This window comes from Neoarius graeffei, chromosome 2 (assembly GCF_027579695.1).
Source record: "Neoarius graeffei isolate fNeoGra1 chromosome 2, fNeoGra1.pri, whole genome shotgun sequence".
NCBI lineage: Eukaryota > Metazoa > Chordata > Actinopteri > Siluriformes > Ariidae > Neoarius > Neoarius graeffei.
Genome location: NC_083570.1, coordinates 101,079,268 through 101,101,739, shown reverse-complemented (window position 1 = coordinate 101,101,739; position 22,472 = coordinate 101,079,268). Strand labels below are relative to the sequence as shown.

The 22,472-nt window shown below is 50.6% G+C and overlaps 1 protein-coding gene across 1 annotated transcript in view; it reads right to left on the bottom strand.

The window, feature by feature from the left end:
* The window catches only part of LOC132882070 (lysine-specific histone demethylase 2), a 108,535-nt gene extending 86,063 nt beyond the window's left edge, over positions 1 to 22,472 (bottom strand). The window contains exon 1 of the mRNA XM_060915291.1: positions 22,248 to 22,472. Coding sequence (XP_060771274.1) covers positions 22,248 to 22,263 — 16 coding nt within the window. The 5' untranslated portion in view covers positions 22,264 to 22,472. The remainder of the gene's footprint in view (positions 1 to 22,247) is intronic.

The following is a 22,472-nucleotide window of genomic DNA, read 5'->3' as shown; positions in this document are numbered from 1 at the left end:
GTGTGGTGTGTCGGTGTGTGGTGTGTCGGTGTGTGGTGTGTCGGTGTGTGGTGTGTAGTGTGTCGGTGTGTGGTGTGTCGGTGTGTGGTGTGTCGGTGTGTGGTGTGTCGGTGTGTGGTGTGTCGGTGTGTGGTGTGTCGGTGTGTGGTGTATCGGTGTGTGGTGTATCGGTGTGTGGTGTGTCGGTGTGTGGTGTGTCGGTGTGTAGTGTATCGGTGTGTGGTGTGTCGGTGTGTGGTGTGTCGGTGTGTGGTGTGTCGGTGTGTGGTGTGTCGGTGTGTGGTGTGTCGGTGTGTGGTGTGTCGGTGTGTGGTGTGTAGTGTGTCGGTGTGTGGTGTGTCGGTGTGTAGTGTGTCGGTGTGTGGTGTGTCGGTGTGTGGTGTGTCGGTGTGTGGTGTGTAGTGTGTCGGTGTGTGGTGTGTCGGTGTGTGGTGTGTCGGTGTGTAGTGTGTCGGTGTGTGGTGTGTCGGTGTGTAGTGTGTCGGTGTGTGGTGTGTCGGTGTGTAGTGTGTCGGTGTGTGGTGTGTCGGTGTGTAGTGTGTCGGTGTGTGGTGTGTCGGTGTGTAGTGTGTCGGTGTGTGGTGTGTCGGTGTGTAGTGTGTCGGTGTGTGGTGTGTGGTGTGTCGGTGTGTAGTGTGTCGGTGTGTGGTGTGTCGGTGTGTGGTGTGTCGGTGTGTAGTGTATCGGTGTGTGGTGTGTTGGTGTGTAGTGTATCGGTGTGTGGTGTGTTGGTGTGTAGTGTATCGGTGTGTGGTGTGTTGGTGTGTAGTGTATCGGTGTGTGGTGTGTTGGTGTGTAGTGTATCGGTGTGTTGGTGTGTAGTGTATCGGTGTGTTGGTGTGTAGTGTATCGGTGTGTTGGTGTGTAGTGTATCGGTGTGTGGTGTGTAGTGTGTTGGTGTGTAGTGTATCGGTGTGTGGTGTGTAGTGTGTCGGTGTGTAGTGTGTCGGTGTGTGGTGTGTAGTGTGTCGGTGTGTAGTGTGTCGGTGTGTGGTGTGTAGTGTGTCGGTGTGTAGTGTATCGGTGTGTGGTGTGTCGGTGTGTGGTGTGTCGGTGTGTAGTGTGTCGGTGTGTGGTGTGTCGGTGTGTGGTGTGTGGTGTGTCGGTGTGTGGTGTGTCGGTGTGTGGTGTGTCGGTGTGTGGTGTGTCGGTGTGTGGTGTGTCGGTGTGTGGTGTGTCGGTGTGTGGTGTGTCGGTGTGTAGTGTGTCGGTGTGTGGTGTGTCGGTGTGTGGTGTGTCGGTGTGTGGTGTGTCGGTGTGTGGTGTGTCGGTGTGTGGTGTGTCGGTGTGTGGTGTGTCGGTGTGTGGTGTGTCGGTGTGTGGTGTGTCGGTGTGTGGTGTGTCGGTGTGTGGTGTGTCGGTGTGTGGTGTGTCGGTGTGTGGTGTGTCGGTGTGTGGTGTGTCGGTGTGTGGTGTGTCGGTGTGTGGTGTGTGGTGTGTCGGTGTGTGGTGTGTCGGTGTGTGGTGTGTCGGTGTGTGGTGTGTCGGTGTGTGGTGTGTCGGTGTGTGGTGTGTCGGTGTGTGGTGTGTCGGTGTGTGGTGTGTCGGTGTGTGGTGTGTCGGTGTGTGGTGTGTCGGTGTGTGGTGTGTCGGTGTGTGGTGTGTCGGTGTGTGGTGTGTCGGTGTGTGGTGTGTCGGTGTGTAGTGTGTCGGTGTGTGGTGTGTCGGTGTGTAGTGTGTCGGTGTGTGGTGTGTCGGTGTGTGGTGTGTAGTGTGTCGGTGTGTAGTGTGTCGGTGTGTAGTGTGTCGGTGTGTGGTGTGTCGGTGTGTAGTGTGTCGGTGTGTAGTGTATCGGTGTGTGGTGTGTCGGTGTGTGGTGTGTCGGTGTGTAGTGTGTCGGTGTGTGGTGTGTCGGTGTGTGGTGTGTGGTGTGTCGGTGTGTGGTGTGTCGGTGTGTGGTGTGTCGGTGTGTGGTGTGTCGGTGTGTGGTGTGTCGGTGTGTGGTGTGTCGGTGTGTGGTGTGTCGGTGTGTGGTGTGTCGGTGTGTGGTGTGTCGGTGTGTGGTGTGTCGGTGTGTGGTGTGTCGGTGTGTAGTGTGTCGGTGTGTAGTGTGTCGGTGTGTGGTGTGTCGGTGTGTAGTGTATCGGTGTGTGGTGTGTCGGTGTGTGGTGTATCGGTGTGTGGTGTGTCGGTGTGTAGTGTGTCGGTGTGTGGTGTGTCGGTGTGTGGTGTGTAGTGTGTCGGTGTGTGGTGTGTCGGTGTGTGGTGTGTCGGTGTGTGGTGTGTCGGTGTGTGGTGTGTCGGTGTGTGGTGTGTCGGTGTGTGGTGTGTCGGTGTGTGGTGTGTCGGTGTGTAGTGTGTCGGTGTGTAGTGTGTCGGTGTGTGGTGTGTCGGTGTGTGGTGTGTCGGTGTGTGGTGTGTCGGTGTGTGGTGTGTGGTGTGTCGGTGTGTGGTGTGTCGGTGTGTGGTGTGTCGGTGTGTGGTGTGTCGGTGTGTGGTGTGTCGGTGTGTAGTGTGTCGGTGTGTGGTGTGTCGGTGTGTGGTGTGTCGGTGTGTAGTGTATCGGTGTGTGGTGTGTCGGTGTGTAGTGTGTCGGTGTGTGGTGTGTCGGTGTGTGGTGTGTCGGTGTGTGGTGTGTCGGTGTGTGGTGTGTCGGTGTGTGGTGTGTCGGTGTGTGGTGTGTCGGTGTGTAGTGTGTCGGTGTGTAGTGTGTCGGTGTGTCGGTGTGTGGTGTGTCGGTGTGTGGTGTGTCGGTGTGTAGTGTATCGGTGTGTGGTGTGTCGGTGTGTAGTGTGTCGGTGTGTGGTGTGTCGGTGTGTGGTGTGTAGTGTGTCGGTGTGTGGTGTGTCGGTGTGTGGTGTGTCGGTGTGTGGTGTGTCGGTGTGTGGTGTGTCGGTGTGTAGTGTGTCGGTGTGTGGTGTGTCGGTGTGTAGTGTGTCGGTGTGTGGTGTGTCGGTGTGTGGTGTGTCGGTGTGTGGTGTGTCGGTGTGTAGTGTGTCGGTGTGTGGTGTGTCGGTGTGTAGTGTGTCGGTGTGTGGTGTGTCGGTGTGTAGTGTGTCGGTGTGTGGTGTGTCGGTGTGTAGTGTGTCGGTGTGTGGTGTGTCGGTGTGTGGTGTGTCGGTGTGTGGTGTGTCGGTGTGTAGTGTGTCGGTGTGTGGTGTGTCGGTGTGTGGTGTGTCGGTGTATAGTGTGTCGGTGTGTGGTGTGTCGGTGTGTAGTGTGTCGGTGTGTGGTGTGTCGGTGTGTGGTGTGTCGGTGTGTGGTGTGTCGGTGTGTAGTGTGTCGGTGTGTGGTGTGTTGGTGTGTAGTGTATCGGTGTGTGGTGTGTTGGTGTGTAGTGTATCGGTGTGTAGTGTGTTGGTGTGTAGTGTATCGGTGTGTGGTGTGTTGGTGTGTAGTGTATCGGTGTGTGGTGTGTTGGTGTGTAGTGTATCGGTGTGTTGGTGTGTAGTGTATCGGTGTGTGGTGTGTAGTGTGTTGGTGTGTAGTGTATCGGTGTGTGGTGTGTAGTGTGTCGGTGTGTAGTGTGTCGGTGTGTGGTGTGTCGGTGTGTGGTGTGTAGTGTGTCGGTGTGTAGTGTGTCGGTGTGTGGTGTGTAGTGTGTTGGTGTGTAGTGTGTCGGTGTGTGGTGTGTAGTGTGTCGGTGTGTAGTGTGTCGGTGTGTGGTGTGTAGTGTGTCGGTGTGTAGTGTGTCGGTGTGTGGTGTGTAGTGTGTCGGTGTGTAGTGTGTCGGTGTGTAGTGTGTCGGTGTGTAGTGTGTCGGTGTGTGGTGTGTCGGTGTGTAGTGTGTCGGTGTGTGGTGTGTCGGTGTGTGGTGTGTAGTGTGTCGGTGTGTGGTGTGTCGGTGTGTAGTGTGTCGGTGTGTGGTGTGTTGGTGTGTAGTGTATCGGTGTGTGGTGTGTTGGTGTGTAGTGTATCGGTGTGTAGTGTGTTGGTGTGTAGTGTATCGGTGTGTGGTGTGTTGGTGTGTAGTGTATCGGTGTGTGGTGTGTTGGTGTGTAGTGTATCGGTGTGTTGGTGTGTAGTGTATCGGTGTGTGGTGTGTAGTGTGTTGGTGTGTAGTGTATCGGTGTGTGGTGTGTAGTGTGTCGGTGTGTAGTGTATCGGTGTGTGGTGTGTAGTGTGTCGGTGTGTGGTGTGTCGGTGTGTGGTGTGTAGTGTGTCGGTGTGTAGTGTGTCGGTGTGTGGTGTGTAGTGTGTTGGTGTGTAGTGTGTCGGTGTGTGGTGTGTAGTGTGTCGGTGTGTAGTGTGTCGGTGTGTGGTGTGTAGTGTGTCGGTGTGTAGTGTATCGGTGTGTGGTGTGTAGTGTGTCGGTGTGTGGTGTGTCGGTGTGTAGTGTGTCGGTGTGTGGTGTGTCGGTGTGTGGTGTGTAGTGTGTCGGTGTGTGGTGTGTCGGTGTGTAGTGTGTCGGTGTGTGGTGTGTCGGTGTGTAGTGTGTCGGTGTGTGGTGTGTTGGTGTGTGGTGTGTCGGTGTGTGGTGTGTTGGTGTGTAGTGTGTCGGTGTGTGGTGTGTCGGTGTGTGGTGTGTTGGTGTGTAGTGTGTCGGTGTGTGGTGTGTTGGTGTGTAGTGTATCGGTGTGTGGTGTGTTGGTGTGTAGTGTATCGGTGTGTAGTGTGTTGGTGTGTAGTGTATCGGTGTGTGGTGTGTTGGTGTGTAGTGTATCGGTGTGTGGTGTGTTGGTGTGTAGTGTATCGGTGTGTGGTGTGTTGGTGTGTAGTGTATCGGTGTGTGGTGTGTTGGTGTGTAGTGTATCGGTGTGTTGGTGTGTAGTGTATCGGTGTGTTGGTGTGTAGTGTATCGGTGTGTGGTGTGTAGTGTGTTGGTGTGTAGTGTATCGGTGTGTGGTGTGTAGTGTGTCGGTGTGTAGTGTATCGGTGTGTGGTGTGTAGTGTGTTGGTGTGTAGTGTATCGGTGTGTGGTGTGTAGTGTGTTGGTGTGTAGTGTATCGGTGTGTGGTGTGTAGTGTGTCGGTGTGTAGTGTATCGGTGTGTGGTGTGTAGTGTGTTGGTGTGTAGTGTATCGGTGTGTTGGTGTGTAGTGTGTTGGTGTGTAGTGTATCGGTGTGTTGGTGTGTAGTGTATCGGTGTGTTGGTGTGTAGTGTATCGGTGTGTAGTGTATCGGTGTGTGGTGTGTGGTGTATCGGTGTGTGGTGTGTAGTGTATCGGTGTGTGGTGTGTAGTGTATCGGTGTGTTGGTGTGTAGTGTATCGGTGTGTTGGTGTGTAGTGTATCGGTGTGTGGTGTGTTGGTGTGTAGTGTATCGGTGTGTTGTGTATCGGTGTGTAGTGTATCGGTGTGTTGGTGTGTAGTGTATCGGTGTGTGGTGTGTAGTGTGTTGGTGTGTAGTGTATCGGTGTGTGGTGTGTAGTGTGTTGGTGTGTAGTGTATCGGTGTGTGGTGTGTAGTGTGTTGGTGTGTAGTGTATCGGTGTGTGGTGTGTAGTGTGTTGGTGTGTAGTGTATCGGTGTGTGGTGTGTAGTGTGTTGGTGTGTAGTGTATCGGTGTGTTGGTGTGTAGTGTGTTGGTGTGTAGTGTATCGGTGTGTAGTGTATCGGTGTGTAGTGTATCGGTGTGTTGGTGTGTAGTGTATCGGTGTGTGGTGTGTAGTGTGTTGGTGTGTAGTGTATCGGTGTGTGGTGTGTAGTGTGTCGGTGTGTAGTGTATCGGTGTGTGGTGTGTAGTGTGTTGGTGTGTAGTGTATCGGTGTGTGGTGTGTAGTGTGTTGGTGTGTAGTGTATCGGTGTGTGGTGTGTAGTGTGTTGGTGTGTAGTGTATCGGTGTGTTGGTGTGTAGTGTGTTGGTGTGTAGTGTATCGGTGTGTTGGTGTGTAGTGTATCGGTGTGTAGTGTATCGGTGTGTGGTGTGTGGTGTATCGGTGTGTGGTGTGTAGTGTATCGGTGTGTGGTGTGTAGTGTATCGGTGTGTTGGTGTGTAGTGTATCGGTGTGTCGGTGTGTAGTGTATCGGTGTGTTGTGTATCGGTGTGTAGTGTATCGGTGTGTTGGTGTGTAGTGTATCGGTGTGTGGTGTGTAGTGTGTTGGTGTGTAGTGTATCGGTGTGTGGTGTGTAGTGTATCGGTGTGTGGTGTGTAGTGTATCGGTGTGTTGGTGTGTAGTGTATCGGTGTGTAGTGTATCGGTGTGTGGTGTGTAGTGTGTTGGTGTGTAGTGTATCGGTGTGTGGTGTGTAGTGTGTTGGTGTGTAGTGTATCGGTGTGTGGTGTGTAGTGTGTTGGTGTGTAGTGTATCGGTGTGTGGTGTGTAGTGTGTTGGTGTGTAGTGTGTCGGTGTGTAGTGTATCGGTGTGTAGGTGTGTAGTGTATCGGTGTGTGGTGTATCGGTGTGTAGTGTATCGTGTATCGGTGTGTGGTGTATCGGTGTGTGGTGTGTAGTGTGTTGGTGTGTAGTGTATCGGTGTATCGGTGTGTGGTGTATCGGTGTGTCGGTGTGTAGTGTATCGGTGTGTAGTGTATCGGTGTGTAGTGTATCGGTGTGTTGGTGTGGAGTGTATCGGTGTGTGGTGTATCGGTGTGTTGGTGTGTAGTGTGTTGGTGTGTAGTGTATCGTGTATCGGTGTGTGGTGTATCGGTGTGTGGTGTGTAGTGTGTTGGTGTGTAGTGTATCGGTGTGTAGTGTATCGGTGTGTTGGTGTGTAGTGTATCGGTGTGTGGTGTATCGGTGTGTGGTGTGTAGTGTATCGGTGTGTTGGTGTGTAGTGTATCGGTGTGTAGTGTGTTGGTGTGTAGTGTATCGGTGTGTTGGTGTGTAGTGTATCGGTGTGTAGTGTGTTGGTGTGTAGTGTATCGGTGTGTCGTGTGTAGTGTGTTGGTGTGTAGTGTATCGGTGTGTAGTGTGTTGGTGTGTAGTGCATCGGTGTGTGGTGTGTAGTGTGTTGGTGTGTAGTGTATAGTGTGTTGGTGTGTAGTGTATCGGTGTGTGGTGTGTAGTGTGTTGGTGTGTAGTGTATCGGTGTGTTGGTGTGTAGTGTGTGGTGTGTAGTGTATCGGTGTGTTGGTGTGTAGTGTATCGGTGTGTTGGTGTGTAGTGTATCGGTGTGTTGGTGTGTAGTGTATCGGTGTGTTGGGTATCGGTGTGTAGTGTATCGGTGTGTTGGTGTGTAGTGTATCGGTGTGTTGGTGTGTAGTGTATCGGTGTGTTGGTGTGTAGTGTATCGGTGTGTGGTGTGTAGTGTGTTGGTGTGTAGTGTATCGGTGTGTGGTGTGTAGTGTATCGGTGTGTAGTGTATCGGTGTGTGGTGTGTAGTGTATCGGTGTGTTGGTGTGTAGTGTATCGGTGTGTAGTGTATCGGTGTGTAGTGTATCGGTGTGTAGTGTATCGGTGTGTTGGTGTGTAGTGTATCGGTGTGTAGTGTATCGGTGTGTTGGTGTGTAGTGTATCGGTGTGTGGTGTGTAGTGTGTTGGTGTGTAGTGTATCGGTGTGTGGTGTGTAGTGTGTTGGTGTGTAGTGTATCGGTGTGTTGGTGTGTAGTGTGTTGGTGTGTAGTGTATCGGTGTGTTGGTGTGTAGTGTGTTGGTGTGTAGTGTATCGGTGTGTGGTGTGTAGTGTGTTGGTGTGTAGTGTATCGGTGTGTGGTGTGTAGTGTATCGGTGTGTGGTGTGTAGTGTATCGGTGTGTTGGTGTGTAGTGTATCGGTGTGTTGGTGTGTAGTGTATCGGTGTGTAGTGTGTTGGTGTGTAGTGTATCGGTGTGTTGGTGTGTAGTGTATCGGTGTGTTGGTGTGTAGTGTGTTGGTGTGTAGTGTATCGGTGTGTTGGTGTGTAGTGTATCGGTGTGTAGTGTGTTGGTGTGTAGTGTATCGGTGTGTTGGTGTGTAGTGTATCGGTGTGTTGGTGTGTAGTGTATCGGTGTGTTGGTGTGTAGTGTATCGGTGTGTTGGTGTGTAGTGTATCGGTGTGTTGGTGTGTAGTGTGTTGGTGTGTAGTGTATCGGTGTGTTGGTGTGTAGTGTGTTGGTGTGTAGTGTATCGGTGTGTTGGTGTGTAGTGTGTTGGTGTGTAGTGTGTTGGTGTGTAGTGTGTTGGTGTGTAGTGTATCGGTGTGTTGGTGTGTAGTGTATCGGTGTGTAGTGTATCGGTGTGTTGGTGTGTAGTGTATCGGTGTGTTGGTGTGTAGTGTGTTGGTGTGTAGTGTATCGGTGTATCGGTGTGTGGTGTATCGGTGTGTTGGTGTGTAGTGTATCGGTGTGTAGTGTATCGGTGTGTAGTGTATCGGTGTGTTGGTGTGTAGTGTATCGGTGTGTGGTGTATCGGTGTGTGGTGTGTAGTGTATCGTGTATCGGTGTGTGGTGTATCGGTGTGTGGTGTGTAGTGTGTTGGTGTGTAGTGTATCGGTGTATCGGTGTGTGGTGTATCGGTGTGTTGGTGTGTAGTGTATCGGTGTGTAGTGTATCGGTGTGTAGTGTATCGGTGTGTTGGTGTGTAGTGTATCGGTGTGTGGTGTATCGGTGTGTTGGTGTGTAGTGTATCGTGTATCGGTGTGTGGTGTATCGGTGTGTGGTGTGTAGTGTGTTGGTGTGTAGTGTATCGGTGTGTTGGTGTGTAGTGTATCGGTGTGTGGTGTATCGGTGTGTGGTGTGTAGTGTATCGGTGTGTGGTGTATCGGTGTGCGGTGTGTAGTGTATCGGTGTGTGGTGTATCGGTGTGTGGTGTGTAGTGTATCGGTGTGTTGGTGTGTAGTGTATCAGTGTGTAGTGTGTTGGTGTGTAGTGTATCGGTGTGTTGGTGTGTAGTGTATCGGTGTGTAGTGTGTTGGTGTGTAGTGTATCGGTGTGTGGTGTGTAGTGTATCGGTGTGTGGTGTGTAGTGTGTTGGTGTGTAGTGTATCGGTGTGTAGTGTATCGGTGTGTTGGTGTGTAGTGTATCGGTGTGTGGTGTATCGGTGTGTGGTGTGTAGTGTATCGGTGTGTGGTGTATCGGTGTGTGGTGTGTAGTGTATCGGTGTGTTGGTGTGTAGTGTATCGGTGTGTAGTGTGTTGGTGTGTAGTGTATCGGTGTGTTGGTGTGTAGTGTATCGGTGTGTTGGTGTGTAGTGTATCGGTGTGTTGGTGTGTAGTGTATCGGTGTGTGGTGTATCGGTGTGTGGTGTATCGGTGTGTGGTGTGTAGTGTATCGGTGTGTTGGTGTGTAGTGTGTTGGTGTGTAGTGTGTCGGTGTGTGGTGTGTCGGTGTGTAGTGTGTCGGTGTGTGGTGTGTCGGTGTGTGGTGTGTCGGTGTGTGGTGTGTCGGTGTGTAGTGTGTCGGTGTGTGGTGTGTCGGTGTGTAGTGTATCGGTGTGTGGTGTGTTGGTGTGTAGTGTATCGGTGTGTGGTCTGTTGGTGTGTAGTGTATCGGTGTGTGGTGTGTTGGTGTGTAGTGTATCGGTGTGTGGTGTGTTGGTGTGTAGTGTATCGGTGTGTTGGTGTGTAGTGTATCGGTGTGTGGTGTGTAGTGTGTCGGTGTGTAGTGTATCGGTGTGTGGTGTGTAGTGTGTCGGTGTGTGGTGTGTCGGTGTGTGGTGTGTAGTGTGTCGGTGTGTGGTGTGTCGGTGTGTGGTGTGTCGGTGTGTGGTGTGTCGGTGTGTGGTGTGTCGGTGTGTGGTGTGTCGGTGTGTGGTGTGTAGTGTGTCGGTGTGTGGTGTGTCGGTGTGTAGTGTGTCGGTGTGTGGTGTGTTGGTGTGTAGTGTATCGGTGTGTGGTGTGTTGGTGTGTAGTGTATCGGTGTGTAGTGTGTTGGTGTGTAGTGTATCGGTGTGTGGTGTGTTGGTGTGTAGTGTATCGGTGTGTGGTGTGTTGGTGTGTAGTGTATCGGTGTGTTGGTGTGTAGTGTATCGGTGTGTGGTGTGTAGTGTGTTGGTGTGTAGTGTATCGGTGTGTGGTGTGTAGTGTGTCGGTGTGTAGTGTATCGGTGTGTGGTGTGTCGGTGTGTGGTGTGTCGGTGTGTGGTGTGTAGTGTGTCGGTGTGTAGTGTGTCGGTGTGTGGTGTGTAGTGTGTTGGTGTGTAGTGTGTCGGTGTGTGGTGTGTAGTGTGTCGGTGTGTAGTGTGTCGGTGTGTGGTGTGTAGTGTGTCGGTGTGTAGTGTATCGGTGTGTGGTGTGTAGTGTGTCGGTGTGTGGTGTGTCGGTGTGTAGTGTGTCGGTGTGTGGTGTGTCGGTGTGTGGTGTGTAGTGTGTCGGTGTGTGGTGTGTCGGTGTGTAGTGTGTCGGTGTGTAGTGTGTCGGTGTGTAGTGTGTCGGTGTGTGGTGTGTTGGTGTGTAGTGTGTCGGTGTGTGGTGTGTTGGTGTGTAGTGTGTCGGTGTGTGGTGTGTTGGTGTGTGGTGTGTCGGTGTGTGGTGTGTTGGTGTGTAGTGTGTCGGTGTGTGGTGTGTTGGTGTGTAGTGTATCGGTGTGTGGTGTGTTGGTGTGTAGTGTATCGGTGTGTAGTGTGTTGGTGTGTAGTGTATCGGTGTGTGGTGTGTTGGTGTGTAGTGTATCGGTGTGTGGTGTGTTGGTGTGTAGTGTATCGGTGTGTGGTGTGTTGGTGTGTAGTGTATCGGTGTGTTGGTGTGTAGTGTATCGGTGTGTTGGTGTGTAGTGTATCGGTGTGTGGTGTGTAGTGTGTTGGTGTGTAGTGTATCGGTGTGTGGTGTGTAGTGTGTCGGTGTGTAGTGTATCGGTGTGTGGTGTGTAGTGTGTCGGTGTGTAGTGTATCGGTGTGTGGTGTGTAGTGTGTTGGTGTGTAGTGTATCGGTGTGTTGGTGTGTAGTGTGTTGGTGTGTAGTGTATCGGTGTGTTGGTGTGTAGTGTATCGGTGTGTTGGTGTGTAGTGTATCGGTGTGTAGTGTATCGGTGTGTGGTGTGTGGTGTATCGGTGTGTGGTGTGTAGTGTATCGGTGTGTGGTGTGTAGTGTATCGGTGTGTTGGTGTGTAGTGTATCGGTGTGTTGGTGTGTAGTGTATCGGTGTGTGGTGTGTTGGTGTGTAGTGTATCGGTGTGTTGTGTATCGGTGTGTAGTGTATCGGTGTGTTGGTGTGTAGTGTATCGGTGTGTGGTGTGTAGTGTGTTGGTGTGTAGTGTATCGGTGTGTGGTGTGTAGTGTGTTGGTGTGTAGTGTATCGGTGTGTGGTGTGTAGTGTGTTGGTGTGTAGTGTATCGGTGTGTGGTGTGTAGTGTGTTGGTGTGTAGTGTATCGGTGTGTGGTGTGTAGTGTGTTGGTGTGTAGTGTATCGGTGTGTTGGTGTGTAGTGTGTTGGTGTGTAGTGTATCGGTGTGTAGTGTATCGGTGTGTAGTGTATCGGTGTGTTGGTGTGTAGTGTATCGGTGTGTGGTGTGTAGTGTGTTGGTGTGTAGTGTATCGGTGTGTGGTGTGTAGTGTGTCGGTGTGTAGTGTATCGGTGTGTGGTGTGTAGTGTGTTGGTGTGTAGTGTATCGGTGTGTGGTGTGTAGTGTGTTGGTGTGTAGTGTATCGGTGTGTTGGTGTGTAGTGTGTTGGTGTGTAGTGTATCGGTGTGTTGGTGTGTAGTGTATCGGTGTGTAGTGTATCGGTGTGTGGTGTGTGGTGTATCGGTGTGTGGTGTGTAGTGTATCGGTGTGTGGTGTGTAGTGTATCGGTGTGTTGGTGTGTAGTGTATCGGTGTGTCGGTGTGTAGTGTATCGGTGTGTTGTGTATCGGTGTGTAGTGTATCGGTGTGTTGGTGTGTAGTGTATCGGTGTGTGGTGTGTAGTGTGTTGGTGTGTAGTGTATCGGTGTGTGGTGTGTAGTGTATCGGTGTGTGGTGTGTAGTGTATCGGTGTGTGGTGTGTAGTGTATCGGTGTGTTGGTGTGTAGTGTATCGGTGTGTAGTGTATCGGTGTGTGGTGTGTAGTGTGTTGGTGTGTAGTGTATCGGTGTGTGGTGTGTAGTGTGTTGGTGTGTAGTGTATCGGTGTGTGGTGTGTAGTGTGTTGGTGTGTAGTGTATCGGTGTGTGGTGTGTAGTGTGTTGGTGTGTAGTGTGTCGGTGTGTAGTGTATCGGTGTGTAGTGTATCGGTGTGTTGGTGTGTAGTGTATCGGTGTGTGGTGTATCGGTGTGTAGTGTATCGTGTATCGGTGTGTGGTGTATCGGTGTGTGGTGTGTAGTGTGTTGGTGTGTAGTGTATCGGTGTATCGGTGTGTGGTGTATCGGTGTGTCGGTGTGTAGTGTATCGGTGTGTAGTGTATCGGTGTGTAGTGTATCGGTGTGTTGGTGTGGAGTGTATCGGTGTGTGGTGTATCGGTGTGTTGGTGTGTAGTGTGTTGGTGTGTAGTGTATCGTGTATCGGTGTGTGGTGTATCGGTGTGTGGTGTGTAGTGTGTTGGTGTGTAGTGTATCGGTGTGTAGTGTATCGGTGTGTTGGTGTGTAGTGTATCGGTGTGTGGTGTATCGGTGTGTGGTGTGTAGTGTATCGGTGTGTTGGTGTGTAGTGTATCGGTGTGTAGTGTGTTGGTGTGTAGTGTATCGGTGTGTTGGTGTGTAGTGTATCGGTGTGTAGTGTGTTGGTGTGTAGTGTATCGGTGTGTCGTGTGTAGTGTGTTGGTGTGTAGTGTATCGGTGTGTAGTGTGTTGGTGTGTAGTGCATCGGTGTGTGGTGTGTAGTGTGTTGGTGTGTAGTGTATAGTGTGTTGGTGTGTAGTGTATCGGTGTGTGGTGTGTAGTGTGTTGGTGTGTAGTGTATCGGTGTGTTGGTGTGTAGTGTGTAGTGTATCGGTGTGTTGGTGTGTAGTGTATCGGTGTGTTGGTGTGTAGTGTATCGGTGTGTTGGTGTGTAGTGTATCGGTGTGTTGGTGTGTAGTGTATCGGTGTGTTGGGTATCGGTGTGTAGTGTATCGGTGTGTTGGTGTGTAGTGTATCGGTGTGTTGGTGTGTAGTGTATCGGTGTGTTGGTGTGTAGTGTATCGGTGTGTTGGTGTGTAGTGTATCGGTGTGTGGTGTGTAGTGTGTTGGTGTGTAGTGTATCGGTGTGTGGTGTGTAGTGTATCGGTGTGTTGGTGTGTAGTGTATCGGTGTGTAGTGTATCGGTGTGTAGTGTATCGGTGTGTAGTGTATCGGTGTGTAGTGTATCGGTGTGTTGGTGTGTAGTGTATCGGTGTGTAGTGTATCGGTGTGTTGGTGTGTAGTGTGTTGGTGTGTAGTGTATCGGTGTGTGGTGTGTAGTGTGTTGGTGTGTAGTGTATCGGTGTGTGGTGTGTAGTGTGTTGGTGTGTAGTGTATCGGTGTGTTGGTGTGTAGTGTGTTGGTGTGTAGTGTATCGGTGTGTTGGTGTGTAGTGTGTTGGTGTGTAGTGTATCGGTGTGTGGTGTGTAGTGTGTTGGTGTGTAGTGTATCGGTGTGTGGTGTGTAGTGTATCGGTGTGTGGTGTGTAGTGTATCGGTGTGTTGGTGTGTAGTGTATCGGTGTGTTGGTGTGTAGTGTATCGGTGTGTAGTGTTGGTGTGTAGTGTATCGGTGTGTTGGTGTGTAGTGTATCGGTGTGTTGGTGTGTAGTGTATCGGTGTGTTGGTGTGTAGTGTATCGGTGTGTTGGTGTGTAGTGTATCGGTGTGTTGGTGTGTAGTGTGTTGGTGTGTAGTGTATCGGTGTGTTGGTGTGTAGTGTGTTGGTGTGTAGTGTATCGGTGTGTTGGTGTGTAGTGTGTTGGTGTGTAGTGTGTTGGTGTGTAGTGTGTTGGTGTGTAGTGTATCGGTGTGTTGGTGTGTAGTGTATCGGTGTGTTGGTGTGTAGTGTATCGGTGTGTTGGTGTGTAGTGTATCGGTGTGTTGGTGTGTAGTGTGTTGGTGTGTAGTGTATCGGTGTATCGGTGTGTGGTGTATCGGTGTGTTGGTGTGTAGTGTATCGGTGTGTAGTGTATCGGTGTGTAGTGTATCGGTGTGTTGGTGTGTAGTGTATCGGTGTGTGGTGTATCGGTGTGTGGTGTGTAGTGTATCGTGTATCGGTGTGTGGTGTATCGGTGTGTGGTGTGTAGTGTGTTGGTGTGTAGTGTATCGGTGTATCGGTGTGTGGTGTATCGGTGTGTTGGTGTGTAGTGTATCGGTGTGTAGTGTATCGGTGTGTAGTGTATCGGTGTGTAGTGTATCGGTGTGTTGGTGTGTAGTGTATCGGTGTGTGGTGTATCGGTGTGTTGGTGTGTAGTGTATCGTGTATCGGTGTGTGGTGTATCGGTGTGTGGTGTGTAGTGTGTTGGTGTGTAGTGTATCGGTGTGTTGGTGTGTAGTGTATCGGTGTGTGGTGTATCGGTGTGTGGTGTGTAGTGTATCGGTGTGTGGTGTATCGGTGTGCGGTGTGTAGTGTATCGGTGTGTGGTGTATCGGTGTGTGGTGTGTAGTGTATCGGTGTGTTGGTGTGTAGTGTATCAGTGTGTAGTGTGTTGGTGTGTAGTGTATCGGTGTGTAGTGTATCGGTGTGTAGTGTGTTGGTGTGTAGTGTATCGGTGTGTGGTGTGTAGTGTATCGGTGTGTGGTGTGTAGTGTGTTGGTGTGTAGTGTATCGGTGTGTAGTGTATCGGTGTGTTGGTGTGTAGTGTATCGGTGTGTTGGTGTGTAGTGTATCGGTGTGTGGTGTGTAGTGTGTTGGTGTGTAGTGTATCGGTGTGTGGTGTGTAGTGTATCGGTGTGTAGTGTATCGGTGTGTGGTGTGTAGTGTATCGGTGTGTTGGTGTGTAGTGTATCGGTGTGTAGTGTATCGGTGTGTAGTGTATCGGTGTGTAGTGTATCGGTGTGTTGGTGTGTAGTGTATCGGTGTGTAGTGTATCGGTGTGTTGGTGTGTAGTGTATCGGTGTGTGGTGTGTAGTGTGTTGGTGTGTAGTGTATCGGTGTGTGGTGTGTAGTGTGTTGGTGTGTAGTGTATCGGTGTGTTGGTGTGTAGTGTGTTGGTGTGTAGTGTATCGGTGTGTTGGTGTGTAGTGTGTTGGTGTGTAGTGTATCGGTGTGTGGTGTGTAGTGTGTTGGTGTGTAGTGTATCGGTGTGTGGTGTGTAGTGTATCGGTGTGTGGTGTGTAGTGTATCGGTGTGTTGGTGTGTAGTGTATCGGTGTGTTGGTGTGTAGTGTATCGGTGTGTAGTGTGTTGGTGTGTAGTGTATCGGTGTGTTGGTGTGTAGTGTATCGGTGTGTTGGTGTGTAGTGTGTTGGTGTGTAGTGTATCGGTGTGTTGGTGTGTAGTGTATCGGTGTGTAGTGTGTTGGTGTGTAGTGTATCGGTGTGTTGGTGTGTAGTGTATCGGTGTGTTGGTGTGTAGTGTATCGGTGTGTTGGTGTGTAGTGTATCGGTGTGTTGGTGTGTAGTGTATCGGTGTGTTGGTGTGTAGTGTGTTGGTGTGTAGTGTATCGGTGTGTTGGTGTGTAGTGTGTTGGTGTGTAGTGTATCGGTGTGTTGGTGTGTAGTGTGTTGGTGTGTAGTGTGTTGGTGTGTAGTGTGTTGGTGTGTAGTGTATCGGTGTGTTGGTGTGTAGTGTATCGGTGTGTAGTGTATCGGTGTGTTGGTGTGTAGTGTATCGGTGTGTTGGTGTGTAGTGTGTTGGTGTGTAGTGTATCGGTGTATCGGTGTGTGGTGTATCGGTGTGTTGGTGTGTAGTGTATCGGTGTGTAGTGTATCGGTGTGTAGTGTATCGGTGTGTTGGTGTGTAGTGTATCGGTGTGTGGTGTATCGGTGTGTGGTGTGTAGTGTATCGTGTATCGGTGTGTGGTGTATCGGTGTGTGGTGTGTAGTGTGTTGGTGTGTAGTGTATCGGTGTATCGGTGTGTGGTGTATCGGTGTGTTGGTGTGTAGTGTATCGGTGTGTAGTGTATCGGTGTGTAGTGTATCGGTGTGTAGTGTATCGGTGTGTTGGTGTGTAGTGTATCGGTGTGTGGTGTATCGGTGTGTTGGTGTGTAGTGTATCGTGTATCGGTGTGTGGTGTATCGGTGTGTGGTGTGTAGTGTGTTGGTGTGTAGTGTATCGGTGTGTTGGTGTGTAGTGTATCGGTGTGTGGTGTATCGGTGTGTGGTGTGTAGTGTATCGGTGTGTGGTGTATCGGTGTGCGGTGTGTAGTGTATCGGTGTGTGGTGTATCGGTGTGTGGTGTGTAGTGTATCGGTGTGTTGGTGTGTAGTGTATCAGTGTGTAGTGTGTTGGTGTGTAGTGTATCGGTGTGTTGGTGTGTAGTGTATCGGTGTGTAGTGTGTTGGTGTGTAGTGTATCGGTGTGTGGTGTGTAGTGTATCGGTGTGTGGTGTGTAGTGTGTTGGTGTGTAGTGTATCGGTGTGTAGTGTATCGGTGTGTTGGTGTGTAGTGTATCGGTGTGTGGTGTATCGGTGTGTGGTGTGTAGTGTATCGGTGTGTGGTGTATCGGTGTGTGGTGTGTAGTGTATCGGTGTGTTGGTGTGTAGTGTATCGGTGTGTAGTGTGTTGGTGTGTAGTGTATCGGTGTGTTGGTGTGTAGTGTATCGGTGTGTTGGTGTGTAGTGTATCGGTGTGTTGGTGTGTAGTGTATCGGTGTGTGGTGTATCGGTGTGTGGTGTATCGGTGTGTGGTGTGTAGTGTATCGGTGTGTTGGTGTGTAGTGTGTTGGTGTGTAGTGTGTCGGTGTGTGGTGTGTCGGTGTGTAGTGTGTCGGTGTGTGGTGTGTCGGTGTGTGGTGTGTCGGTGTGTGGTGTGTCGGTGTGTAGTGTGTCGGTGTGTGGTGTGTTGGTGTGTAGTGTATCGGTGTGTGGTGTGTTGGTGTGTAGTGTATCGGTGTGTGGTCTGTTGGTGTGTAGTGTATCGGTGTGTGGTGTGTTGGTGTGTAGTGTATCGGTGTGTGGTGTGTTGGTGTGTAGTGTATCGGTGTGTTGGTGTGTAGTGTATCGGTGTGTGGTGTGTAGTGTGTTGGTGTGTAGTGTATCGGTGTGTGGTGTGTAGTGTGTCGGTGTGTGGTGTGTCGGTGTGTGGTGTGTAGTGTGTCGGTGTGTAGTGTGTCGGTGTGTAGTGTGTCGGTGTGTGGTGTGTCGGTGTGTGGTGTGTCGGTGTGTGGTGTGTCGGTGTGTGGTGTGTCGGTGTGTGGTGTGTCGGTGTGTGGTGTGTAGTGTGTCGGTGTGTGGTGTGTAGTGTGTCGGTGTGTGGTGTGTTGGTGTGTAGTGTATCGGTGTGTGGTGTGTTGGTGTGTAGTGTATCGGTGTGTAGTGTGTTGGTGTGTAGTGTATCGGTGTGTGGTGTGTTGGTGTGTAGTGTATCGGTGTGTGGTGTGTTGGTGTGTAGTGTATCGGTGTGTTGGTGTGTAGTGTATCGGTGTGTGGTGTGTAGTGTGTTGGTGTGTAGTGTATCGGTGTGTGGTGTGTAGTGTGTCGGTGTGTAGTGTATCGGTGTGTGGTGTGTAGTGTGTCGGTGTGTGGTGTGTCGGTGTGTGGTGTGTAGTGTGTCGGTGTGTAGTGTGTCGGTGTGTGGTGTGTAGTGTGTTGGTGTGTAGTGTGTCGGTGTGTGGTGTGTAGTGTGTCGGTGTGTAGTGTGTCGGTGTGTGGTGTGTAGTGTGTCGGTGTGTAGTGTATCGGTGTGTGGTGTGTAGTGTGTCGGTGTGTGGTGTGTCGGTGTGTAGTGTGTCGGTGTGTGGTGTGTCGGTGTGTGGTGTGTAGTGTGTCGGTGTGTGGTGTGTCGGTGTGTAGTGTGTCGGTGTGTAGTGTGTCGGTGTGTGGTGTGTTGGTGTGTAGTGTGTCGGTGTGTGGTGTGTTGGTGTGTAGTGTGTCGGTGTGTGGTGTGTTGGTGTGTGGTGTGTCGGTGTGTGGTGTGTTGGTGTGTAGTGTGTCGGTGTGTGGTGTGTTGGTGTGTAGTGTATCGGTGTGTGGTGTGTTGGTGTGTAGTGTATCGGTGTGTAGTGTGTTGGTGTGTAGTGTATCGGTGTGTGGTGTGTTGGTGTGTAGTGTATCGGTGTGTGGTGTGTTGGTGTGTAGTGTATCGGTGTGTGGTGTGTTGGTGTGTAGTGTATCGGTGTGTTGGTGTGTAGTGTATCGGTGTGTTGGTGTGTAGTGTATCGGTGTGTGGTGTGTAGTGTGTTGGTGTGTAGTGTATCGGTGTGTGGTGTGTAGTGTGTCGGTGTGTAGTGTATCGGTGTGTGGTGTGTAGTGTGTCGGTGTGTAGTGTATCGGTGTGTGGTGTGTAGTGTGTTGGTGTGTAGTGTATCGGTGTGTTGGTGTGTAGTGTGTTGGTGTGTAGTGTATCGGTGTGTTGGTGTGTAGTGTATCGGTGTGTTGGTGTGTAGTGTATCGGTGTGTAGTGTATCGGTGTGTGGTGTGTGGTGTATCGGTGTGTGGTGTGTAGTGTATCGGTGTGTGGTGTGTAGTGTATCGGTGTGTTGGTGTGTAGTGTATCGGTGTGTTGGTGTGTAGTGTATCGGTGTGTGGTGTGTTGGTGTGTAGTGTATCGGTGTGTTGTGTATCGGTGTGTAGTGTATCGGTGTGTTGGTGTGTAGTGTATCGGTGTGTGGTGTGTAGTGTGTTGGTGTGTAGTGTATCGGTGTGTGGTGTGTAGTGTGTTGGTGTGTAGTGTATCGGTGTGTGGTGTGTAGTGTGTTGGTGTGTAGTGTATCGGTGTGTGGTGTGTAGTGTGTTGGTGTGTAGTGTATCGGTGTGTGGTGTGTAGTGTGTTGGTGTGTAGTGTATCGGTGTGTTGGTGTGTAGTGTGTTGGTGTGTAGTGTATCGGTGTGTAGTGTATCGGTGTGTAGTGTATCGGTGTGTTGGTGTGTAGTGTATCGGTGTGTGGTGTGTAGTGTGTTGGTGTGTAGTGTATCGGTGTGTGGTGTGTAGTGTGTCGGTGTGTAGTGTATCGGTGTGTGGTGTGTAGTGTGTTGGTGTGTAGTGTATCGGTGTGTGGTGTGTAGTGTGTTGGTGTGTAGTGTATCGGTGTGTTGGTGTGTAGTGTGTTGGTGTGTAGTGTATCGGTGTGTTGGTGTGTAGTGTATCGGTGTGTAGTGTATCGGTGTGTGGTGTGTGGTGTATCGGTGTGTGGTGTGTAGTGTATCGGTGTGTGGTGTGTAGTGTATCGGTGTGTTGGTGTGTAGTGTATCGGTGTGTCGGTGTGTAGTGTATCGGTGTGTTGGTGTGTAGTGTATCGGTGTGTGGTGTGTAGTGTGTTGGTGTGTAGTGTATCGGTGTGTGGTGTGTAGTGTATCGGTGTGTGGTGTGTAGTGTATCGGTGTGTGGTGTGTAGTGTATCGGTGTGTGGTGTGTAGTGTATCGGTGTGTTGGTGTGTAGTGTATCGGTGTGTAGTGTATCGGTGTGTGGTGTGTAGTGTGTTGGTGTGTAGTGTATCGGTGTGTGGTGTGTAGTGTGTTGGTGTGTAGTGTATCGGTGTGTGGTGTGTAGTGTGTTGGTGTGTAGTGTATCGGTGTGTGGTGTGTAGTGTGTTGGTGTGTAGTGTGTCGGTGTGTAGTGTATCGGTGTGTAGTGTATCGGTGTGTGGTGTATCGGTGTGTAGTGTATCGTGTATCGGTGTGTGGTGTATCGGTGTGTGGTGTGTAGTGTGTTGGTGTGTAGTGTATCGGTGTATCGGTGTGTGGTGTATCGGTGTGTCGGTGTGTAGTGTATCGGTGTGTAGTGTATCGGTGTGTAGTGTATCGGTGTGTTGGTGTGGAGTGTATCGGTGTGTGGTGTATCGGTGTGTTGGTGTGTAGTGTGTTGGTGTGTAGTGTATCGTGTATCGGTGTGTGGTGTATCGGTGTGTGGTGTGTAGTGTGTTGGTGTGTAGTGTATCGGTGTGTAGTGTATCGGTGTGTTGGTGTGTAGTGTATCGGTGTGTGGTGTATCGGTGTGTGGTGTGTAGTGTATCGGTGTGTTGGTGTGTAGTGTATCGGTGTGTAGTGTGTTGGTGTGTAGTGTATCGGTGTGTTGGTGTGTAGTGTATCGGTGTGTAGTGTGTTGGTGTGTAGTGTATCGGTGTGTCGTGTGTAGTGTGTTGGTGTGTAGTGTATCGGTGTGTAGTGTGTTGGTGTGTAGTGCATCGGTGTGTGGTGTGTAGTGTGTTGGTGTGTAGTGTATAGTGTGTTGGTGTGTAGTGTATCGGTGTGTGGTGTGTAGTGTGTTGGTGTGTAGTGTATCGGTGTGTTGGTGTGTAGTGTGTGGTGTGTAGTGTATCGGTGTGTTGGTGTGTAGTGTATCGGTGTGTTGGTGTGTAGTGTATCGGTGTGTTGGTGTGTAGTGTATCGGTGTGTTGGTGTGTAGTGTATCGGTGTGTTGGGTATCGGTGTGTAGTGTATCGGTGTGTTGGTGTGTAGTGTATCGGTGTGTTGGTGTGTAGTGTATCGGTGTGTTGGTGTGTAGTGTATCGGTGTGTTGGTGTGTAGTGTATCGGTGTGTTGGTGTGTAGTGTATCGGTGTGTGGTGTGTAGTGTGTTGGTGTGTAGTGTATCGGTGTGTGGTGTGTAGTGTATCGGTGTGTTGGTGTGTAGTGTATCGGTGTGTAGTGTATCGGTGTGTAGTGTATCGGTGTGTAGTGTATCGGTGTGTAGTGTATCGGTGTGTTGGTGTGTAGTGTATCGGTGTGTAGTGTATCGGTGTGTTGGTGTGTAGTGTGTTGGTGTGTAGTGTATCGGTGTGTGGTGTGTAGTGTGTTGGTGTGTAGTGTATCGGTGTGTGGTGTGTAGTGTGTTGGTGTGTAGTGTATCGGTGTGTTGGTGTGTAGTGTGTTGGTGTGTAGTGTATCGGTGTGTTGGTGTGTAGTGTGTTGGTGTGTAGTGTATCGGTGTGTGGTGTGTAGTGTGTTGGTGTGTAGTGTATCGGTGTGTGGTGTGTAGTGTATCGGTGTGTGGTGTGTAGTGTATCGGTGTGTTGGTGTGTAGTGTATCGGTGTGTTGGTGTGTAGTGTATCGGTGTGTAGTGTTGGTGTGTAGTGTATCGGTGTGTTGGTGTGTAGTGTATCGGTGTGTTGGTGTGTAGTGTATCGGTGTGTTGGTGTGTAGTGTATCGGTGTGTTGGTGTGTAGTGTATCGGTGTGTTGGTGTGTAGTGTGTTGGTGTGTAGTGTATCGGTGTGTTGGTGTGTAGTGTGTTGGTGTGTAGTGTATCGGTGTGTTGGTGTGTAGTGTGTTGGTGTGTAGTGTGTTGGTGTGTAGTGTGTTGGTGTGTAGTGTATCGGTGTGTTGGTGTGTAGTGTATCGGTGTGTTGGTGTGTAGTGTATCGGTGTGTAGTGTATCGGTGTGTTGGTGTGTAGTGTGTTGGTGTGTAGTGTATCGGTGTATCGGTGTGTGGTGTATCGGTGTGTTGGTGTGTAGTGTATCGGTGTGTAGTGTATCGGTGTGTAGTGTATCGGTGTGTTGGTGTGTAGTGTATCGGTGTGTGGTGTATCGGTGTGTGGTGTGTAGTGTATCGTGTATCGGTGTGTGGTGTATCGGTGTGTGGTGTGTAGTGTGTTGGTGTGTAGTGTATCGGTGTATCGGTGTGTGGTGTATCGGTGTGTTGGTGTGTAGTGTATCGGTGTGTAGTGTATCGGTGTGTAGTGTATCGGTGTGTAGTGTATCGGTGTGTTGGTGTGTAGTGTATCGGTGTGTGGTGTATCGGTGTGTTGGTGTGTAGTGTATCGTGTATCGGTGTGTGGTGTATCGGTGTGTGGTGTGTAGTGTGTTGGTGTGTAGTGTATCGGTGTGTTGGTGTGTAGTGTATCGGTGTGTGGTGTATCGGTGTGTGGTGTGTAGTGTATCGGTGTGTGGTGTATCGGTGTGCGGTGTGTAGTGTATCGGTGTGTGGTGTATCGGTGTGTGGTGTGTAGTGTATCGGTGTGTTGGTGTGTAGTGTATCAGTGTGTAGTGTGTTGGTGTGTAGTGTATCGGTGTGTAGTGTATCGGTGTGTAGTGTGTTGGTGTGTAGTGTATCGGTGTGTGGTGTGTAGTGTATCGGTGTGTGGTGTGTAGTGTGTTGGTGTGTAGTGTATCGGTGTGTAGTGTATCGGTGTGTTGGTGTGTAGTGTATCGGTGTGTGGTGTATCGGTGTGTGGTGTGTAGTGTATCGGTGTGTGGTGTATCGGTGTGTGGTGTGTAGTGTATCGGTGTGTTGGTGTGTAGTGTATCGGTGTGTAGTGTGTTGGTGTGTAGTGTATCGGTGTGTTGGTGTGTAGTGTATCGGTGTGTTGGTGTGTAGTGTATCGGTGTGTTGGTGTGTAGTGTATCGGTGTGTGGTGTGTAGTGTATCGGTGTGTTGGTGTGTAGTGTGTTGGTGTGTAGTGTGTTGGTGTGTAGTGTGTCGGTGTGTTGGTGTGTAGTGTATCGGTGTGTTGGTGTGTAGTGTGTTGGTGTGTAGTGTATCGGTGTGTTGGTGTGTAGTGTATCGGTGTGGAGCTGAAGCAGCTGTGGAGGTAAAAGAGGACAATAGCAGCTCCCACACAGACCTGTATCCGACAGCATCGCACGGAGCAGACTGGCCCTCACACACACCGCGCCGGGTCACTGCCACCAATCAGAGCCAGTCAGACAACACCACACGGTTATAGGGTTATTTCCCGAATCCAAATTTCGTGTTTAAAACGGGAAGAAAAGTCAGCCCGACCTTAAACTGTCTAACGTTACTACAACTTCCGGTTTAACAAACACAATAATACGCGTCAAAATAAAAG